Source organism: Rana temporaria, chromosome 5 (genome assembly GCF_905171775.1).
Source record: "Rana temporaria chromosome 5, aRanTem1.1, whole genome shotgun sequence".
Lineage (NCBI taxonomy): Eukaryota > Metazoa > Chordata > Amphibia > Anura > Ranidae > Rana > Rana temporaria.
The window spans coordinates 322005210-322027582 of NC_053493.1; the positions used below are offsets into that span (position 1 = coordinate 322005210).

Here is a 22373-nt window from a genome sequence, read left to right on the forward strand (position 1 = left end):
CACATAGGAAAATCAATTTTCTCATACTGTAGAAAGACATAGAAGTATAATGCAGACAGGAAGAGCTGGCACAGGCAAATGAGCAATAGATGTATTATGATTCCTCACATTTGACTCTATTCTCATCCCTTAGGTTGATGTGTTTGAAATTGAAGCTGTGTCACTTGGGAAACTACAGAGAGTGAGCCTAGGCTGCGAGGCCAGTCGCAAGTCACAGTACTGGTATTGTGAGAAAGTAATCATCAGGGAACAGGGCAATGTCTCCGAATATATCTTCAATTGTGAAAGGTAACATTATTCATGCCATCACAATTCTTCTCCACGCAATTTTAAAAGCTGTATATCTGTATTTCCTGGATGATACTTATATGTTTGATGTCAGTTTTATGGAATCTAAGCCCACTACTAATTCACAACCTGTGTGTCACACTGAGGTTTCTGGGTAATATCTGTACTTTCTTTTCCTATGATTCTACCGCTTGCCACATGGGCATTCATCCTTTCATCGCATTTTTTTCTACAGTTCAGAGTTAAACTAAAAATTCTAATTTCCATTCCAACTGAGAATCACAGTGTCATACTTAATATTGAGTAAGGCTATGGATGCAAATCAGCAATGATGTATCTGTACATAATGTAATAGTCATTGCCTTTTTTATTAAATAAGTAGTTATTAAATAACTTAGTTTGTCATGTACCGAGGAAGCTTTAAAAATCACACATTAAATCGTTTTCATTTATCTTTTATTTAAATATTTAATTAACTTACAAAGTGCATAAACAGAAAAAAATAAAGTCAATACTTGGTGTGTCTATGTTTTACCCAATAGGCACAGCTATTATCTAGCTACACAAGTAAAAAAAAAATTTGTTTTTTGTGTTTACAATGATTTCTATTATAGAAAAGTTCTCAATACAAAGTAGTTATATTGAAGTATACAGGAGGTAGGAGAAAAAAGTTCAATTGTACAGAAAATCTTTAACAATGGAAAGGCAGTAAATTTTCAGACATATTCTTCGAATATATAGAAAAATTACATCAGTAGAGTATTTGACCTATTTTGAGTATTTGACCTTTTATCCTATCTGACATTTATGTTCATGAGTGGGTAGAGGTTCAATTGAAAGGGTAAGATGAGAAAATAATATTTGTAAAAAAAACATTATTCCAGTAGAGATATTTCCCATGGTGTCCATTTTTTCTTACATATATGCATAGTGTCAAACAGTGTGTGATGTATGCGTTCTTATAATTTAATATTTAGCATACGGTTCAGAATTTGAGATCAAGGGATAGTAGAAGAATGCCAGTTGAAAGCTATAGCCCAGTGTATAGAACTAAACACTAGTAAACCATTTTTTAAGGAACTCAGCAGGTAGGTTGCCCTAAATATCTAGAATAATTAACTGCAGTTACTCTGTGAATTTAGGATCTCTCAGTTGCTTCCGTCTCCTTGTGTGATCCCAGACAGACTCAATGATGTTGAGTAAAGCATAAGAACACAAAATGAGTGCCCAATCAAATGGTGAAGGAGTACAAAATGCTTTTGTGATAGGATCACTTAAAACAGTCAAAACATTTTGAGGACCAACACACTTTCTGTTCATCAGGTCTACAGGATAACTATAAAAAAAGATGTATATCATGAACATAAGACCAATTGTAATAAACAAACTTAGAAAACTCAGTTCTAGAAATGTGTTTTCTAAACGTTTCTGTATTGAATTTTTAAAGATAATTAGATAACAAAACAAGGCATATTCGGGATTCTCAGGTCTAAGGAATACAATAGGCAATAGTGATAAAGAAAAATACTGTAGGTACAATAAACAATTACTAGTACTATAAAAATAGCAGAACAACTTCTCACTCATAAGGGTTCATAACAAAGGAGAAGTGGGCTAGGGGCATATTACAATCTCACATATGCCCCTTCAAGATGGGAGAGAACCAGGAGGGACATGTGGCTCCTCAAGTTTGAAATCCAGAGGCAGACTTGTCAGAACCTAAGGATGAGCAGGGCAGCAGAGTATCAGGCCTTGTACACACGGGCCAGAATCTCATCAGGAAAAAAACTTTGTTTTTGCTGACAAGATTCTTGGCAAGAATCTCTTGCCGCCCGAGTGTACACACAGACCTTTCAAAAGAACCGCGGCAAGAATGCGCTCATCACATTCGATGCCGTCGCCGCCATCTTGCTTCACCCTACCTATGCCATGGAAGCTACCGCGCATGCGTCAAAGTCATTTCAAGTCATTCCACGGCGACAGGTAAGTATACACACTCTCGGGTTTCTCGTCGGGAAACAGGCCGGCAAGAATCCAGACGAGAAAATATAGAACAGGATCTCTATTTTTCTCATCGAGATTCTGGCCAGATTTCCTGATGAAAAACCTGAAAGCCTCGTACACACGCACGGTTGAGGCCTCGTACACACAACCGAGTTTCTCGGCAAAAACCAGCAAGAAACTTGCTGGGAGATATTTTTTTTTACAGAGGAAACCGGTCATGTGTACATTTTCGTCGAGGAAACTGTCGAGAAACTCGACGAGCCAAAAAGAGAGCAAGTTCTCTATTTCCTCAACGGGAGTCTCAAATTGGCTCGTCGAGTTCCTGGTCGGGCTGGTTTCCGACGAGAAATTCGAGCGTGTGTATGCTAAGAAACCTGCGCTTGCTCAGAATAAAGTATGAGACATGAGTAAAAGTAGCATTTGTAATGGAGATAACACATTTTTCAAGCTGTAACAGACTGAAAAGTGCAAATCGTCTCTTAACAAACTTTTACTTAACACGCAAACACATGAAATTAGCCAGTGGAATCGAACTTCCCCTGCCGTTGTGTGTGTTGTATGTCACACACAACAGGAGATTTTGGCTTGACTGTGTGTACGCAAAGCAAGCTTGTCGAGTTCCTCGACAAGCCTAACAAGGAACTCGACGAGGAAAACTATGTGTTTCGCCTGACGAGTTACTCGGACGTGTGTACGAGGCCTGACTCTGCCAGCAGTTTTCTTGCTGGTTCTTGCCAAGAAAACCGAGCGTGTGTGCAAGGCCTCACTCACTAAAAGCAGCAAACAAAAGAAATGTATGTCCCAGGATAAGAGTCTCTAGTGATAACTGAGTTAACCCAGAGATCCCACACAAGAAAGATACGTTGCTTTGTATAGGGGGGTCACCAAATTGACCAAAGATTTCCTAAAGTCTATAGATGATGCCACAGGTGAACAATGCTAGAAATGTTTAAATGCAAAAAACATATTGCATAAAAGCATAAAAAGTTTTTTTTAACTAGTATTGTACAAATAATCATATACATAAAATAATAGACATAAGCCCAATAAAATAACCAATGGTGTCCATATTCAATGTCAGTTCCACTTATTTCCTTCAAGTCCAGCCTGGAGTGGGGCCAAGTCACCCCCATCCCCTACCCCCAATAATACAAAACCTCACACTCTTTAAAATATCAAATTAGTCCAATAATTTGGGTCGATTTATTAAAGGCAAATAGACTGTGCACTGCTGACTTCCATCATCCACTCATGTGCAAACAAAAAAAAATGTTTCCCTTGCATGTGATTGGGTATTCTTTGTATAGTGAAGCTTTACCTTTTTTACTAAACTCTGGAGCAACTGCACTTGCAAAATGCCTTTAGTAAATCAACCCCAATGTCAGCCATCTACCTAGCTGTAACCTTATATATATATATATATATATATATATATATATACACAGTGAAACCTTGCGAGTAACGCAGTTAACGAGCGTTTTCGCAATATAAGCTTTTTTTTTTGGTTTAAAAAAATCCAGACTCGGTTTGTGAGTGTTGTCTCGCAAAACGAGCAGGATTCTAGCTTCTGCCATGTGCAGTAGCACTTTTGGCCAGAGCCGATAGGAGCCGAACGGAACCGATCGGAGCCGAACTCAGCCGTTCAGAAACACTTGGAAATACTTAGTTCCCAAGCCTTTCCGAGGGTTTCCGAGTTCAGCCGAGCTGTTCCCGAGTATTTCCGGGGCGGGGATAGGAGCCGAACGGAACCGATCGGAGCCGAACTGAGCCGTTCAGAAACACTTGGAAATACTCAGTTCCCACGCCTTTCCGAGGGTTTCCGAGTTCAGCCGAGCTGTTCCCGAGTATTTCCGGGGCTCTGCAGCGCCCCCCCACATCTGGCCACATGCGGTATTGCATGCCAAAGAAGTCAATGCGGAACAAATTATTTTCGCTTCCATTGACTTCTATGGGGAAACTCGCTTTGATATGCGAGTGCTTTGGATTATGAGCATTCTCCTGGAACAGATTATGGTTGTATCCCAAGGTTCCACTGTAATATATATATATGTATATATATATATTACACTGCGAAGCATGGTGGAGGGCTTGGTGGCAGGTTCATGCTGAATGTAAGGTCTTTGTGGGGACATTCTTCAATAGTGGGGTGGGGGGGTAAAATATGTGGGGTTTTTAATATAAAATTAGATAACAGCATTGTGAAGGTCATACTGTACACATTCTCAATATGAGTCATTTTATTTATCACTATTTTTGTGCCTGATAGGTGGCTTCCATTTATGTCCCAGGGCATTCTGCATTCGGAAGTTGAGCTTATGGTGCAAGGTAATGTAATAAAATCCCTACATGTGCTTACTGTACTCCAATTAAATTTGTGCTCTAGTAGACAAATTATCAGTACAGCAAATGTAGTTTATTTGTAATGTAACAGAAAGTATTGTAAAAAAAAAAAAAAAATAGACAAAAAACAAAGAACCTCTTTGTGCTCCAAAAGAATACAAAAAAATGGCAATAGGTCCAAAATGTAACTCTTGCAGCCAAAACTCCCACTGCCTGAGGAAAACCTGCAGTAAATGTAACATTTGAAAAATAAAACTCAACTCAAGAATTCAAGGCACAAAAAGAAAATGCAGTCTAATAAAGACTTCATTCATTTAATTTAATTTCATTCATGCAAAACATTTTTTAATCCATTTGGCTAGGAGCATTTTTTTAAATACTTGGGGCAGATCCACAAAGATCTGCCCCGGTGCACCGTATCTGAGATACGCTACGCCGCCGTACCTTACTGCAGTTTGGTTCGAATCCATAAAGATTTTGTGCCGGAAGTTAGGGCTGCGTAGTCTATCTCTCGCGGCGTAACGGCGCCTAATTCAAATCGGCGAGTAGGGGGCGTGTTTAATTTAAATGAAGCGCGTCCCCGCGCCGAACGAACTGCGCATGCGCCGCCCCTAAATTTCCCACCGTGCATTGCGCTAAATGACATCGCAAGGACGACTTACGCAAACTAAAAAAAAAATTCAAATTAAACGCGGGAACGACGGCCATACTTAACATACATTTAACATACAGCAGGTTTAACTATACGCCACAAAACAGCAGCTGTAACTATACGCCGAAAAAAGGAGACCAGAGACGACGTAAAAAAAATGCGACGGCCGCTCGTACGTTCGTGGATCGTCGGAAATAGCTAATTTGCATACGCGACGCGGAAAACAACGTGAACGCCACCCAGCGGACGCCCGAAAAATTGCATCTTAGATCCGAAGGCGTACGAAGAGGTACGCCTGTCGGATCTAACCCAGATGCCATCGTATCTTGTTTTGAGGATTCAAAACAAAGATACGACGCGGGAAATTTGAAAGTAGGCCGGCGTATCAGTAGATACGCCGGCATACTCGCTTTGTGGATCTGCCCCAGTAAGTAGAACAGCAAAAAGTCAAAAAGTGAGAGTAAACTCCGATCTCTGACTGTTACCTATAGGTAAGCCTATAATAAACATTGGCCCAGGTGCTCATAATACAGCTCCTAATAATACAGGTACTCTTCCTGTCATTACATAGTGAAGAGCATAGCCAAAAAGGCAAATAGCCGATTGGAGCAGCTCTGTGCCTTGTGATTGCACTGTGGCCAATCACAGCAATCTAAAAAAGTAAAGAGAGGTACTGTTTACACTGAGAAACCCACCCCTCATCTCCCAAATAAATCCTCCAGGCTGCAGCAGAGAACTCTATGGCCCCATACACACGATAGAATCCATCCGCAGATAAATCCCAGCAAATGGGTTTCTGCGGATAGATCCTATGGTGTGTACACGCCAGCGGATCCGTTTCCGCGGAGAAATCTCCTCTGGGATGGATTCCAGCAGATCGGATATTTGCTGACATGCACAACAAATCCATCTGCTGAAATCCATTCCAACGGATGGATCCGCTCGTCTGTACAGACTTACCGGATCCATCCGTCCAAAGGGATTCCCCGCACGCGTCGTAATGATTTGACGCATGCGTGGAATTCCTTATATGACAGCGTCGCGCCGTCGCCGCGTCATAATAGCGGCGACGGCGCGACACGTCATCGCCAGAGGATTTCAGCGCGGATTTCAATGCGATGGTGTGTACACGCCATCGCATAGAAATCTTCTGAAATCCTCGAGAGGATTTATCCGCGGATACGGTCCGCTGGACCGTATCTGCGGATAAATCCTCTCGTGTGTATGGGGCCTTAGATTGAGGCTAGGTTCACACTGCTGCGAATTCAAAATCGGGGTAAAATCGCGATTTTACCGCGATTTCGCGGCTGCGATTTTGCCGCGATTTCGGCCGCGATTTAAGAGACATCTGTGCAGGGTTCAATGTAAATCGCGGCCCGAAATCGCAAAAAGTAGTACAGGAACTACTTTTTGAAATCGGTGCAGCGCCGCAGATGCGGCGTCGCACCGATTAGGACAGTGCCATTGCCGACAATTGCCGGCAAATGCCGCCGATTTGAGATGGCACTGTCCTAATCGGTGCGACGCCGCATCTGCGGCGCTGCACCGATTTCAAAAAGTAGTTCCTGTACTACTTTTTGCGATTTCGGGCCGCGATTTACATTGAACCCTGCACAGATGTCTCTTAAATCGCGGCCGAAATCGCGGCAAAATCGCAGCCGCGAAATCGCGGTAAAATCGCGATTTTACCACGATTTTGAATTCGCAGCAGTGTGAACCTAGCCTCAATCATAGAGTTCTCTGCTGCAGCCTGGAGGATTTATTTGGGAGATGAGGGGTGGGTTTCTCAGTGTAAACAGTACCTCTCTTTACTTTTTTAGATTGCTGTGATTTTTACTTACGTAAACCCCCCTATAGTTTTCAGCTAAGGAAGCTGCCATCTTTGCCTCTGTTTAATCTACATCTGCCATGATGCTGCACACGTGATTAGTTATGACACTAGTCATTGGATTGTTTGACAGTTTGGTTGAGAGCACAGCCAATGGGAGTGTTACATTTCCGGCACCTGCTGGAAATGAAACTGTTAAATGAATGAGTTTACTTCCGCTTTATAGTGGCAATGACCACCAATAATGGAGAGGGGTGGGGGGTGGTTTAAAATGCCACTGACCAACAATATTTTTGGGGGTTTGTCTTGCCATTGACCAATGATGGGGAATAGGGATTTTAAAATGCCACTGAACACCAATGATTGTGGGTTTGTTTTGGGGGTGGTAGTGAATGATATCCTTATTCTCCAAAAATATTTCTTAGACATCCACAACTTAATGGCTCTGTAATCTATTTTTCATGAAATCGTTTCTTGCTGTTTTTCTACCCCATGTTAGCATAATTTGTGATCTCCTGAACTTCTACTCCCCCCCCACTTTTGTTTGGAACATTAGTTGTGTTCATGTGTGATGTCCCGACGCCCATCTTGGCATACCCTGCACTTGGCCACAGTAAGCCAGCATATAGTTCGGGCTGGGTGCAACAAGATGTCTGCTGATACTTACCGATGCCGAGTGCAGGGTGTACCATGGGCGCTGCAGCATAGCATTAACATTAGTTGTGTTCACACTACAAATCCCATAGTCTATCGTTCATAGTCCGTAGTCCATCCCTAGTCCATCTCAGGAACAAGTAGAATAGAATAGAATTACTTTTTTTAAAACAGTTTAGTGTCACATTAAGTATTTGAGGTTTTTCCATGGCACCTAAATACCAGCATACAGTATTTCATAATTTGCAAATAATTGTGACAAAAAATTATCACCTTGGGGTGTTCACTTTTTAAAAAAAAGGGATAATTTTATGCCCTGACATTTTTATTTGATATGTTTTTTAACACACAGAGACAGGGAAACATGTTTCTTGTTTTATATAGTAAAAAAAAAAAAAAGAGGTGGTTGTTAAATACCACCAAAAGAAAGCTCTCTCATCTCAAATACAAAACAAAAAAAATCATTTGGGCTCAGTGTTGCATGACGGAGTAGCTGTCAGTCAAACGATCACACCACCGAAAATCGAACAATGGCTTGTACAGAGAGGAGGTGTAACATATTGGCATTGGGGTGGTTAAGTACAAAAATTCAGGCACAGAAAAAAAAATTGCTCTCTCTGAAGTGCGGTAAGTTAAAACTTTCCCAGAGTTTAAAAAATGGTAACTGGCCATATATCACCATCTAAGCTGTATAATCTAACATATTTTTTTAATTATTATTAATTATCAATTGGATATTTATTTATTTTATAAGATGCAGTGTAAAGTTGTCACCTAGGTTGGACCACATAATATGCCAATTAGACAAACTGGGGCAGATCCACGTACAGCGGCGCATTATTTTTCAGCCGGGCGTAGCGTGTCTAAGATACACTACGCCGCCGTAACTTCCTTTTTTTCTCGAATCCTCGAAGAATAACTTACGGCGGCGTAGTGTATCTTTGGCGGCGTAATGGCGCGGCATTCAAATCTCTGTGATGGGGGCGTGTTTTATGTAAATACCTCGTGACCCGAAGTAAACGTAGATACAAAACAAAGATACGACGCGGGAAATTTAAAATTACGCCGGCGTATCAATAGATACGCCAGCGTAATTCTTTTGTGGATCTGCCCCACTGTCGTTTAGAAAGATTGGTTCCATATTCAGCTGGCTAGGTGAAATTGATCCAATCATATACATACCCCAGTTAGAGATAATACATTTGAGCAGTTTAACCACTTGCTACCCAGGTCAATTCTGACACTTTGCTTTTTTGCATAGAAAAAAAAATACAGTAAAGTTAGCCCAATTTTTTGTGAAAGATGATGTTACGCCACGTAAAAAGATACCTAACATGTCACGCTTTGAAATTGCGCACACTCGTGGATACACTTCGGTACTTAAAAATCCCCACAGGCAACACTTTTTTTTTACAGGTTACCTGTTTAGAGTCGGTTCACACTAGGGCGACACGACTTCCAGCGCGACTTTCAGAGGCGACTCCGACACGACTTGAGCATGAACCACAGGGCGATCTGGGGCGATTTACAACACGACTTGAAGTCGTCTCCAGGACAGGAGACTTTCCAGTGGCCAATCAAACAACAATCAGCTCTAGGGGAGGGAGGGGGAGGGAGAGGTTTGTCTGAGAAATGTATGTTATCTTCCTGGAAAGTCGCTTCAGTTAGGACAGTGATCAGACTTGGATCAGACTTGGAGGCGACTTCCATTGAAATCAATGGGTACAAATCGCCTACAAGTCGGATTGAAGTAGTACAGGAACTTCTTTTGAAGTCGGAGCGACTCGAGTCGTGTGTATTAACACTGCTCCCATTCACTTGCATTGTTTTTCTCGACAGTGCGACTTGGGACGACTTGAGGCGACTTCAAGTCGGATCCCATGTCGCCCCAGTGTGAACCGGCTCTTAGAGTTACAGAGGAGGTCTAGTGCTAGATTTAATGCTCTCGCTCTAACGTTTGAAGCGATACCTCACATGTGTTGTTTGAGCGTTGTTTATGTATGTGGGCGTGACCTACATATGCGTTCACTTCTGTGCGCGAGCACGCGGGGACAGGGACGCTTTACTCTTTTTTTTTATTGTTTATTTTACTTCCATTTTTCTATTTTGACACTTTCTTTTTACATTTTGTATTTTTTTTTATCACTTTTATTCCTATTACAAGGAATGTAAACATCCCTTGTAATAGGAATAGTGCGTGACAGGTCCTCTTTACAGCGAGAAGTAAGTCCCCAGATCTCACCTCTAGGAAGCCTGTAAAAAAACAATAAAAAAACAAACGATGCTGGCTTCCCAGCCGAGGCAGTGAAATTTTCAAATGCAGAGGCCGGGCTTGACGTCATAACATCGCCTACGAATAATCATAGAGAAGCTGGGGGGCCATCTGGTCCGCCAGATTCTCTATGGTGAACTTCTGGCATGGAGCGATTCCTTCTTCGGCTCGCCAGTCGTATGGGCGAGGTGGGAGAAGCACCGGAGGGTGGTGAGGGGTGTCCCCTCCTGCTGCCTGTAAGAACGATCAAGCGGCTGGACAGCCTCTATGATAGTTCTTATGGTGCACAGAATCGCTGGCTCTAAAAGAAAATATCTGAATGATGCCTGTATGACATTGTTGGGCGGGAATTGGTTAAATACATTTTTAATAGTTTGAAAAAAAAAAAATCATATTTAATTTAGTTTTTTTGTTTTTTCAGAAATAGAAATGCTCTCCAAGGTAAAGCCACCTACAGAAATTGATGGTAAGGTTGTTTATTTAATAACTGATCAGGTGCACCTACTATTGTTGTAGTTTTGAAGTAATCTGTAATGCGTAGCATCCTTTCAACGGCACGTATCTTTTTTCTGAATCATTTTTTTTTCTGTATTAAAAAGTGTTGTACAGCAGTACATCATTTAATGTTTTACATGTATGTCCTTTTGAGTTTACAATGTTTATTTGTTTTTTTTGTGGGCATAATGATCCACTAATTATATTGATTCAAATCTTTATCTTTACTGGGGCTGCAGCTAGTTCATTAAGATTTCCGCTTCAAATACAAAAATAGAAAACCCCTTTAAGAACACAAAAACTTTTTATTTCCAGTGGATACATATTATTTATATTATTATGTAATAATTACCGTGTTTCTCCGAAAATAAGCCCGGGTCTTATATTAATTTTTTCTACAAAAACACACTAGGGCTTATTTTCGGGGTAGGGCTTATTTAATAACGGCATTAAAGTGGTTGTAACCCTAAAAAACAAAACAAAAAAACAGTTTCTTTTAAAGCATGATAGATAGCACAGTGCATGTGCTGCATCATTTATCCCTCTCCATGTTCTAAAAATCAATCATGAATAAATCAATAAGAAATTAAAAAGTTCCTGTGTCGGCCCCCACCACTCCCCCCCTCCCACTGTCAGGTAAGAAGTCAGTTTAATTATTAAAAAAAACATCTTGCTTAAAGTCCTTATCAAATACCTTTTTTTACAGCTCCCCTGGGCATTCACGTGTGATCTGCTCTTCTTTCCGAGATTTCCGCTGACGTCAGCCCCTTCCGTGTATGGCAGAGGGAGGGGCCGCATACATCAGTGGGGGGGAGAGGAAGAGAGAGAAGAGCCGAGATCCCGCTGATGTCAGCCCGCTCCATACACTGAAGATGAAGGGGCTGCAGACATCAGTGCGGGGGAGAGGATAAGACAGAAGAGCCGAGATCCAGGCAACGTTAGTGGGGAGGAGAGGATGAAAGCCGAGATCCCGCTGACGTCAGCCCGCTCGTACACTGAATAGAAAGAGGCTGCAGACATCAGCCGGGACGATAAAAGAGGACCTCCAGTGGCTGTAAAACATATAATTAAACCGTAATAAACGGAGACACTGCACCAGTATACAGTAATAGATTACAGTGTTTTTTTGTGAACTTTGATAGGGCTTATTTTTGGGGTAGGGCTTATATTGCAGCCCACCCTGATAATTGCACTAGGTCTTACTTTCGGGGTAGGGCTTATTTTCGGGGAAACACAGTATGTTATTATTGCAATGCTTACTTTAAATTAACTTTTTTTTATATGCCCTTTTAGCTAAATTACTCATCTGTATGTTTGTTATTATAATAAATGTACATATTTGCATATTTACCACCAAAAGGAGCTCACAGTGGCTTAATGCAATTGCTCTGCCTTTCTCTTAACAACCATCAAGATGGGACTGAGTTGTTTTTAATGAGAAATGCTGCATACACACAACCATTTTTCGGGTTGTAAAAAATGTATTTTTTGAAAGTCATTAAAAACGATCGTGTGTGGACTCCCAAGCATTTTTCACGATGTAAAAAATGGGCATTAAAATTTTTTCGAACATGCTCTAATTTTTCACGACATTTTTAACGTTGTCGTTTTTAACGTCGTAAAAAATGGTCGTGTGTGGGTTTTAACGACGTGAAAAAAACGTGCATACTCAGAAGCAAGTTATGAGATGGGAACGCTCGTTCTGGTAAAACTACCGTTCGTAATAGAGTAAGCACATTCATCACGCTGTAACAGACTGAAAAGCGCGAATCGTCGTTTACTAACACAAAATCAGCAAAAGCAGCCCAAAGGGTGGCGCCATCCGCATGGAACTTCCCCTTTATACGTGTTGTACATCACCACGCTTTGCTAGAGCATTTTTTTTCCACGATCGTGTGTAGGCAAGGCCATTTTAATGATCGGATTGGAAAAAACGTTGTTTTTTCTAGACCATATTCTCCCATTATTTAAACACTATTATTATTATACAGGATTTATAGAGCGCCAACAGTTTGTGCAGGGCTATACAATATAAAGGGAGACAATACAGCAACAATACAATTCAATACAAGGGTTAAGAGGGGCCCTTCTCCTGGGAGCTTACAATCTAATTGACTATACCTTAAACTCATTACAGCGTATAATAATAGTGAAATGAAAAATGAAATATATATGTGACTGTTGTGGGAGTAGAAAACTGTACACATGGTTGTTGTTGTTGGGGGAGAATACTGTAAATATATTTGGAGAGGACTGTATACAGTACAATGGGGGGGGGGGATAACTGTATATACATACATATATATATATATATATATATATATATATATATATAGTCAGGTCCATAAATATTGGGACATCGACACAATTCTAATCTTTTTGGCTCTATACACCACCACAATGGATTTGAAATGAAACGAACAAGATGTGCTTTAACGGCAGACTTTCCTTTCAGCTTTAATTTTAGGTTATTTACATCCAGATCATGTAAACGGTGTAGGAATTACAACAGTTTGTATATGTGCCTCCCACTTTTTAAGGGACCCTCATTATCCCATTTACAAGGAGCAGATAAAGGGTCCAGAGTTCATTTCAAGTGTGTTATTTGCATTTGGAATCTGTTGCTGTCAATTCTCAATATGAGATCCAAAGATCTGTCACTATCAGTGAAGCAAGCCATCATTAGGCTGAAAAAAAAAAAACACCAGAGAGATAGCAAAAACATTAGGTGTGGTCAAATCAACTGTTTGGAACATCCTTACAAAGAAATAATGCATCAGTGAGCTCAGCAACACCAAAAGACCCGGAAGACCACGGAAAACAACTGTGGTGGATGACCGAAGAATTCTTTCCCTGGTGAAGAAAACACAGATCAAGAACAGATCAAGAACAGATCAAGAACCAGATCAAGAACACTCTCCATGAGGTAGGTGACGGTGTATGTGTGTCAAAGTCAAAAATCAAGAGAAGACTTCATCAGAGTGAATACAGAGGGTTCACCACAAGGTGTAAACCATTGGTGAGCCTCAAAAACAGGAAGGTCAGATTAGAGTTTGCCAAACAACATCTAAAAAAGCCTTCACAGTTCTATAGATAGATGAGGCCAAGATCAACTTGTACCAGAGTGATGGGAAGAGAAGAGTATGGAGAAGGAAAGGAACTGCTCATGATCCAAAGCATACCACCTCATCAGTGAAGCATGGTGATGGTAGTGGCATGGGCATGTATGGCTGCCAATGAAACTGGTTCTCTTGTATTGATTATGTGACTGCTGACAAAAGCAGCAGGATGAATTCTGAAGTGTTTTGGGCAATATTATCTGCTCATATTCAGCCAAATGCTTCAGAACACATTGGACAACGCTTCCCAGTGCAAATGGACAATGACCCGAAGCATACTGCGAAAGCAACCAAAGAGTTTTTTAAGGAAAAGAAGTGTAATGTTATGCAATGGCCAAGTCATTCACCTGACCTGAATCCGATTGAGCATGCATTTCACTTGCTGAAAACAAAACTGAAGGCAAAATGCCCCAAGAACAAGCAGAAACTGAAGACAGTTGCAGTAGAGGCCTGGCAGAGCATCACCAGGGATGAAACCCAGCATCTGGTGATGTCTATGCATTCTAGACTTCAAGCTATAATTGACTGCAAAGGATTTGCAACCAGGTATTAAAACCAGGGCTTAAGTCCTGTGGGAACACGTGGGAACGGAGTTCCTGCACTTTTTTCACAGCAGGAACGCAGTTCCCTTTGCAGGACTAGAGCAGCCGAGCCGCCTGAGCCAATCCTTCAATAATCGGCGATGCCCAGCTCGAGTCACTGTCAGGGGCAGGCGTACCTTAGTAATCTTTTATGTTACTGGCCGCTTCCTGTATATGGATTCATGGGGTAGTGTGCGGGTATTCCGTCACTTCTTCGACTACCCAATGAATCCATATACAGGAAGCGGCCAGTAGCATAAAGGATTACTAAGGTACAATGGATCGGAAAAAAAAATGTGGTTTAGTAATTATGCATATGAGCGTATCATTTTTTTTTTTGCAGGGGGAGTGGATCTTGGGTGGGAGTTCCCACACTTTTTTCCCCAGGACTTGACCCCTGATTAAAACGTGAAAGTTTGATTTATGATTGTTAATCTGTCCCATTTCTTTTGGTCCCTTAAAAAGTGGGAGGAACATATACAAACTTTTGTAATTCCTACACTGTTCACCTGATTTGGATGTAAATATCCTCAAATTAAAGCTGAAAGTCTACAGCAAAAGCACATCTTGTTTGTTTTGTTTCAAATCCATTGTGGTGGTGTATAGAGCCAAAAAGATTAGAATTGTATCGATGTCCCAATATTCATGGACCTGACTGTACGTATATATATATATAAATATATGAATATATACAGGACATGTGCGTGTATACAGCAGCCCTCAAAATTTTACTCGCCTGCTCGCATTTTGCGAGTAAATTTTGAGGGCTGGTGAGTGTGTGCTGCCTGGGAGCAGGGGGGGGCGAGCAAGCAGAGGAGAGTTGTGCCGCCACCTGTTTGTTAATAGCGCGGGGAACATTACAGCATCAATTCAATAGCTGTGTTCCCCGCCGTGCATGTCATATACAGCGCCTCCCCCTTTTCCGGGCACTTTTTTCATAGAGAGATCACCCATCCCAGGATTGGATGGGTGACCTGTCTATCAAAGGTTTTCGGACAAGGGGGAGGGGTTGTATATGACGCTCGCGGCGGCGGCTATTGATTTGAAAGCTGTAATGTTCCCTGCGCTATTAACAAACAGGCGGCGGCGGTGGCTCGGCTCTGGCTCCTCTCCTACTCAGCACAGGTAGGCTGTAATGTGGGGGGAACTCCTGGCTGTAATGTGGGGGGAACTCCTGGCTGCAATGTGGGGGGAACTCCTGGCTGCAATGTGGGGGGAACTCCTGGCTGCAATGTGGGGGGGACTCCTGGCTGTAATGTGGGGGGACCTCCTGGCTGTAATGTGGGGGGAACTCCTGGCTGCAATGTGGGGGGAACTTCTGGCTGCAATGTGGGGGGAACTCCTGGCTGTAATGTGGGGGGACCTCCTGGCTGTAATGTGGGGGGAACTCCTGGCTGCAATGTGGGGGGAACTCCTGGCTGCAATGTGGGGGGAACTCCTGGCTGCAATGTTGGGGGAACTCCTGGCTGTAATGTGGGGGGACCTCCTGGCTGCAATGTGGGGGGAATCCTGGCTGCAATGTGGGGGGAACTCCTGGCTGTAATGTGGGGGGAACTCCTGGCTGCAATGTGGGCGGAACTCCTGGCTGCAATGTGGGCGGAACTCCTGGCTGCAATGTGGGGGGAACTCCTGGCTGCAATGTGGGGGGACTTTTGGCTGCAATGTGGGGGGACTTTTGGCTGTAATGTGGGGGGACTCCTGGCTGCAATTGTGGGGGAACTTTTGGCTGCAATGTGGGGGGACTTTTGGCTGCAATGTGAGGGGGACTCCTGGCTGCAATTGTGGGGGAACTCTGGCTGCAATTGTGGGGGAACTCTGGCTGCAATGTGGTGGGGGAACTCTGGCTGCAAAATGGGGACATTTTGCTGCACTGGGGACACATGCTGCAATGGTAGACATGGGCAGGCTGCATTTTTGGGCACTGATAAAGTTGTTGTTAATATTTATTTTTATAACTTAATTCTGCATAAAACATTTAAGTGCCATTTCATGAGATTTATGAGGGCGTGTCTAGGGGCGGGATTGGGGGCGGGATATGGTAGGTGTTGGGTGGGGCAACTGGTGACGAGTACGCCTTGAGGCCTGGCTAGTAGCTCAGGACTTTACATTTTGAGCCCTGTATACAGTATACATAAATATTATTTATTAATTTATTACAAGTGCTTTTATAGCTACAAATATATTTTATATTCCCTGACCTCAAGGAGCTTGCAATCTATGATCCCTAACTCACATTAATTCACAAAGATAAATGGGCCCATTTATGCAGGAACCAATTAACCTCCCAGCATGTCTTTGAAGTGTGGGGGGAAATCAGCGCACCCAGAGGAAACCCATCTAAACACAGTGAGAACATGCAAATTCTGTGTAGGTAGTGCCATAATTGGGATTCAAACCAACGACCATTGTGCTGCTTGGTAGAAGTGTCAAACAGTTAGCCACTGTGCTGCCCTTATACAGTATATGTTGTTGGGGAACGGGGTCTGTATATATAATGGAGCAAGCATATGTGTGTAAGGCTGTCAGAGGGACATGAATACGTGCTGCAGGACCAATATGTTCCCACAAAGGTCAATAGACAGTTATGCTCTTGGGAATAACAAGCTGTGCCTATAGCTTCTAAAGAATGAATGGCCTATTGCTATGTTAGGCTGGGTTCACACTACGGTTTTCCCGTCCGTCAGCCGCATACGATTTCAGTATTGAAAACGTACGGGCCCGGACGGGAAAACGTATAGATAGAGAATGCATTGCAAATCGTATGCACTCAGATGCATCCAGGTGCGTACGATTTGCTGGCAAAACGTTTTTTAAACGTCCGCAAAACCGTGTTCAACCACGGTTTTGCGGTCGTTTTTAAAACAGTATGGCAAACGCATACGTTTTCCTTTAACATTGATGTTAATGGAAAACGCACATGTGTGCGGTTCCATACGTTCCCGTCCGTTTCAGCCGCATACGGTTTTCCATATAAATCGTATGCGGCTGACGGACGGGAAAACCGTAGTGTGAACCCAGCCTTACCATGTTTTTGACCGCATTTCTAAGTAAACAGAGTGACTTAAAATGTTTCTTTATAAATTCATCAAAAGACACGTGAGCTGTATGTCAAGGGTGCTGTATATCTGGAGGGGTGCAGGTCTTTGTTTTTTCACTTTGAATGATTGGGCGATCATAGGCATAGCAATCTTACATGAAAGTTAGTTCAATTGCCTGGCATGTTATCCAAAGAACAGAACCAGGTAGGAATCTGCAATAATGTTTGCTAAAATTCTTGCAGTGTATATAATGTAACTGTTGTTATTTTCTCAGGAAAAAAAAAACTTTCAAGAATATGGCCAGAATGCCTGCCTGAAGTGTATTTTTATATTATAATGGCTCAGTCTCATGTACAGCAGCAGACATGCTAAAACTGGCTATTCACAGTCCCATTCTGTCTTAAACAAACACCTTTGTAATGTAGGGGCTTATCCAACTTCCATTTGAAATACACCAAATAAATCAGAGCCTCAAAAGCTGATGGTAAACTTTGTTGCTTGTACAGATAAAATAGACAGTTGTGCACTGAGATAAGAGCCAAGAGCTGTGTCTTTTTGTAACTGAGAGATTTCGGGATTCAAACTTCATATTACATGTGCTAAATGAAAAAACATATTTAGTACATTTCTGGAATACATGCACATTTCCCCATGTTTATCCCTTTTAGCACAATGTAAGAACAGAAAAAAAACTGTTGATGTGCCAGAAATATAGGGCCAGATTCACGTAGAATCGCGGCGGCGTAACTTATCCTAGATAAGTTACACCGCCGCAATTTTCCACCGCAAGTGCCTGATTCACCAAGCACTTGCGATGAAAACCTACGCCCGCGGCCTCCAGCGCAAGGCAGGCCAATTCAAATGGGCATGTGCCATTTAAATTATGTACACATATTCGCCAGCACACCAAGGATCATTGAAAAAACGTCCAAAAATTTAATGCATAATAGCGATCCAAAAAGCAAAGTTTCGAGGTCACGCAGGACCTCTTCGTCAGGCATCTTTTGCCTGACGAAGAGGTCCTGCGTGACCTCGAAACGTTTCTTTTTGGATCGCTATTATGCATTAAATTTTTGGACGTTTTTTCAATGATCCTTGGTGTGCTGGCGAATATGTGTACATGATTTGCTTTCCGGTTCCCAGCTGGTGATCGTTTCAGCACCCTTTTACTTATTGGCCATTGTCCTGGAAGGTGTGCAGTTGGAATATTTTGTGACTGCCATTTAAATTAGGCGCGCACCCGCGCCGGACCTACTGCGCATTCTCCGTTTCGAAATTCCCGCCGTGCTTTGCGCGAAGTGACGTAATTTTTTCGAACGGCGACGACGTGCGACGTGCGTAGCGTACTTTCATATTCCCGGACGTTTTACGCAAGACAACATTTTTTTTTTTAATTTCGATGCGGGAACGACGGCCATACTTTAAACAGCACATACGTGTGCTGTCTAAAGTTAGGGCAGGTCAAACGACGCCTAAAATTGCGACCGGAAACTATACTAGCCACGACGTACCGAACGCGAAAATCCGTTGTGGATTGCCGTAACTGCTAATTTGCATACCCGACGCTGGAATACGACGCAAACTCCCCCCAGCAGCAGCCGCGGTACTGCATCCTAAGATCTGACGGTGTAAAACAATTACACCTGTCGGATCTTAGGGCTATCTATGCGTAACTGATTCTATGAATCAGTCGCATAGATACTCTGAGAGATACGACGGAGTATCTGAGATACTCCGTCGTATCTCCTTTGTGAATCTGGCCCTTTTGCGCTTAATATGATAATATCAACAGCAAAAAATGATTGTTGATTCTAATTGTGATGCAGTGACCATTAATACAGTGTGCATCATAGGCCCACTGATGACAAGGACAGAGTTAGCCTCATAGCACAGTTTAATTTTTAATGCAACATATCTTACCACTGAAAACAGAGTTTAAATAGTGTGCATATGGGTACTGTATAAATAACTGCATAATGTGTGAACAGTCAGGTGACACCTCTTATTTCCATTCATTATTATATAATACTTATATTTTCTGCTAATAATTCTATTTCTGCTCTTATTCTCATTGCAGACGGAGATTGGAAAATCACTGTTGTGACCGGTAATCTCCCGAACGCAGGAACTGATGCCACAGTGTCCCTTTATGTCTATGGTGAAGGGTCCAATTCTGGTCCCATTGTGCTGGGATCAGGGAGTCATCAGCTGTTCAATGTGAATAGCGCAGATACATTCCAGGTATGCAGCTAGCAAAGTGTTCTTTTACAATACTGTAATTACCACATTAACATAAACAGATGGCTATCAATCTGGATAAAAATTAGGCAATAATTATTTCTCATCATTTTAAAACGTTGTACAGACACATTTTTTTTCTGCATCCCAGCTTATAAAGTTTATAAAAAAAGTGTATTAAAGTATAGTAAACACCTTACAGTTCATCACCACATATAGTGCATGTAGTGTGTACCTATCGTATTTCTTATTTCTGTGGCCTTTTTTCAAAGATCTCTAATTAATAAACCTTATTTATTCCCAGGTATTATCATGCTACAGCTACTTTGCCTGGATGTTAGTGGTTTTATATATATATATATATATATATATATATATATATATATATATATATATATATATATATATATATATATATATATCTTGGGCCAGATTCACAAAGAGATACGACGGTGTATCTACAGATACACCATCGTATCTCTGACGTAAACTGGTCCTATCTATGCGCCTGATTCATAGAATCAGATATGCATAGATAGGGCTAGATCCGACAGTGTTACAATGTGTTACACTGTCGGATCTTTTTTTCAATTTAAAAATGGCGCCGGGGGCGTTCCCGCTGATTTACGATAAATAATATGTAAATCAGCGAGATACGCAAATTCACGAACGTACGCGGACCCGTCGCAGTGTTCTTACGTCGTTTCCGTAGCGGTTTTCCGTCGTATACTTACCCCTTCTTTTATCAGGCGCAGCCAATGTTAAGTATAGCCGATGTTCCCGCGTCGAATTTAAATTTTTTAACGTCGTTTGCGTAAGTTGTTCTCGAATACGGACGGACGTCGTTTACGTAAGCGTCGCAACCACTGACGTCCTAGCGACGTCATTGGGAGCAATGCATGCCGGGAAATTTCGCGGACGGCGCCTGCACAATTTAAATCGGCGCAGGAACTCGCCTGATTTAAATAGTACACTCCCCTAGCCGCGGAATTTGAATTCCGCCGGGGGATTTAGGATCCGCTGTCGCAAGTTTGGAGGTAAGTTGTTTGTGAATTAGCCACTTGCCTCCTAAACTTGCGGGAGCGGATCTTAATTCACGTAGAACGAGCGGATCTATAGATCCGCTGCGCTACGTGAATCTGGCCCATTGTGTGCAAAAAATAAGCTGCTGCGTGATTAGACCTACAAATTAGCTAACAATTGATAGAACAAGAAAATTAAAAAGATTTTATGAATTTTCTCATAAGACATTTTTGATATGGTCTCATTGCTAAGATGGTTGGGTATGTTCAGTGTTTGAAGACAAGGAAAAGTGTAAAAGACTAATTTTAAAAAAATTTAAGAAAAAATTAAAAGTTACCAAGTGGATCTTTGTTTTTCAAATGTTACTGTAACAAAACATCCCACACTCCACTTGAGTGCTATCAACTATCCAGTAGTAGACTGTCTTTGGGAGGGGCTGCTGGAGGAATTACCCCCCCACAGCTAAACCACATAGACATACATCCCATAATACTTTGCTCACAGGGCAAACACAAACAATAGAACAATGGAATACAGACACTAACCAGCAGAGAGCACAACGTAGTATGAGAAAATATACAATATATATAATTATATATAATATATATATATACAACATTCAAGTGTGGTTTTACAGTGAGTCCTATTAGTACAGACACGACTGGGGTTCTTGGTCACCCTGTGCCCCTAATAGACATAGGGTAACTAAGACATAGGATGTGTGTGGGGACTCAGGAGCTTAAACAAGGGTTTCCCAACCTCTCCAGGAGATTCTGGGATCCACAGGCCCCCCGCCCAAAGTGACTCCCGTCACAGTTACCTTCCCACCTAAAAAGTTTACTGCAAAATCAACTGCTCTGAGATCCTACAGGCATTCAATTGATCAGCTGCCAAGGAATCCCAAAGTTTTAAGGGGGCAGGGAAGCAACGATGACAGGTCAACTTTAGTAAGATTATTTATAGTTTATAAACTGCAGTACATCTTTACAAGCAGTCAGATCTTAACATTTATCAATTTAGAGTAGCAAGGAAAATAATCAAAATGACCTGTTATGGGCTACTGGTCGATAGATATTGCCAAGTGCTTTAAAAATTCATATTACTGTCATATAAAATCACATCAAATCAAAAATGATCTAAAGGAAGTAAATGCTTCTTTGAAATCACACTCCTCGGATAACTAAGCTCACAATATAAAAAATGTAAAAACATGTACATTGTAGTAACCTTTGGGTTTCCTATGTCTCTCTCTTGTTCACATTCATTTAGAGTAAGATGTTACCATAAGGATGTCTATATGTCTTTCATTTTCCCTCCCTAGAAACCCTTTACATTGTTTTATCCATACATCCGCTCTCACCTTAGGCCACAGAATAATGTCACGGCAGATAATGTATTTGAATTTAACCAGCTTCTGTTAAAACTGAGATCAGTTTTTACACATTGCCTAAAATGAAATCTTTCAGGAAAGTAATTGGAAAGGCTGATTTAATTTACTGTATGGCGTTATGTTTTATGTGTGGCTTCAGTTTTGGCTGCCAGTACCGTCACCTACGATGTGATCCCCGCAGGAGATTTTCTCTTTGTATTTTCATTGCTGTCTCCATCATTCTTCATCACATTTGATGCATCAGTAAGTGCTTATATTAAGGGCTAGTGACATGTCCAAATTATAGATCAAGGAATGAAAGCTGTTAAATTGCAAAGGAGCACCTGAATATTTACAATTATTGATATTATTATAATTCAGTAGACTTTAGCTTGTATTTTAACTTAAAAAATAAGGAAAGGCTCTGTATTTAATAAGCTTTAAATGTTGTCCCCCCTCTGCATTTACTAAT

At 41.7% G+C, this 22373-nt stretch overlaps 1 protein-coding gene across 1 annotated transcript in view; it reads left to right on the forward strand.

The window, feature by feature from the left end:
* Positions 1 to 22373, forward strand: part of LOC120940997 (lipoxygenase homology domain-containing protein 1-like) — a 470937-nt gene that overhangs the window by 223056 nt on the left and 225508 nt on the right. Inside the window, exons 22-25 of the mRNA XM_040354208.1 lie at positions 134 to 288; positions 4559 to 4617; positions 10460 to 10504; positions 19349 to 19512. Coding sequence (XP_040210142.1) covers positions 134 to 288; positions 4559 to 4617; positions 10460 to 10504; positions 19349 to 19512 — 423 coding nt within the window. The remainder of the gene's footprint in view (positions 1 to 133; positions 289 to 4558; positions 4618 to 10459; positions 10505 to 19348; positions 19513 to 22373) is intronic.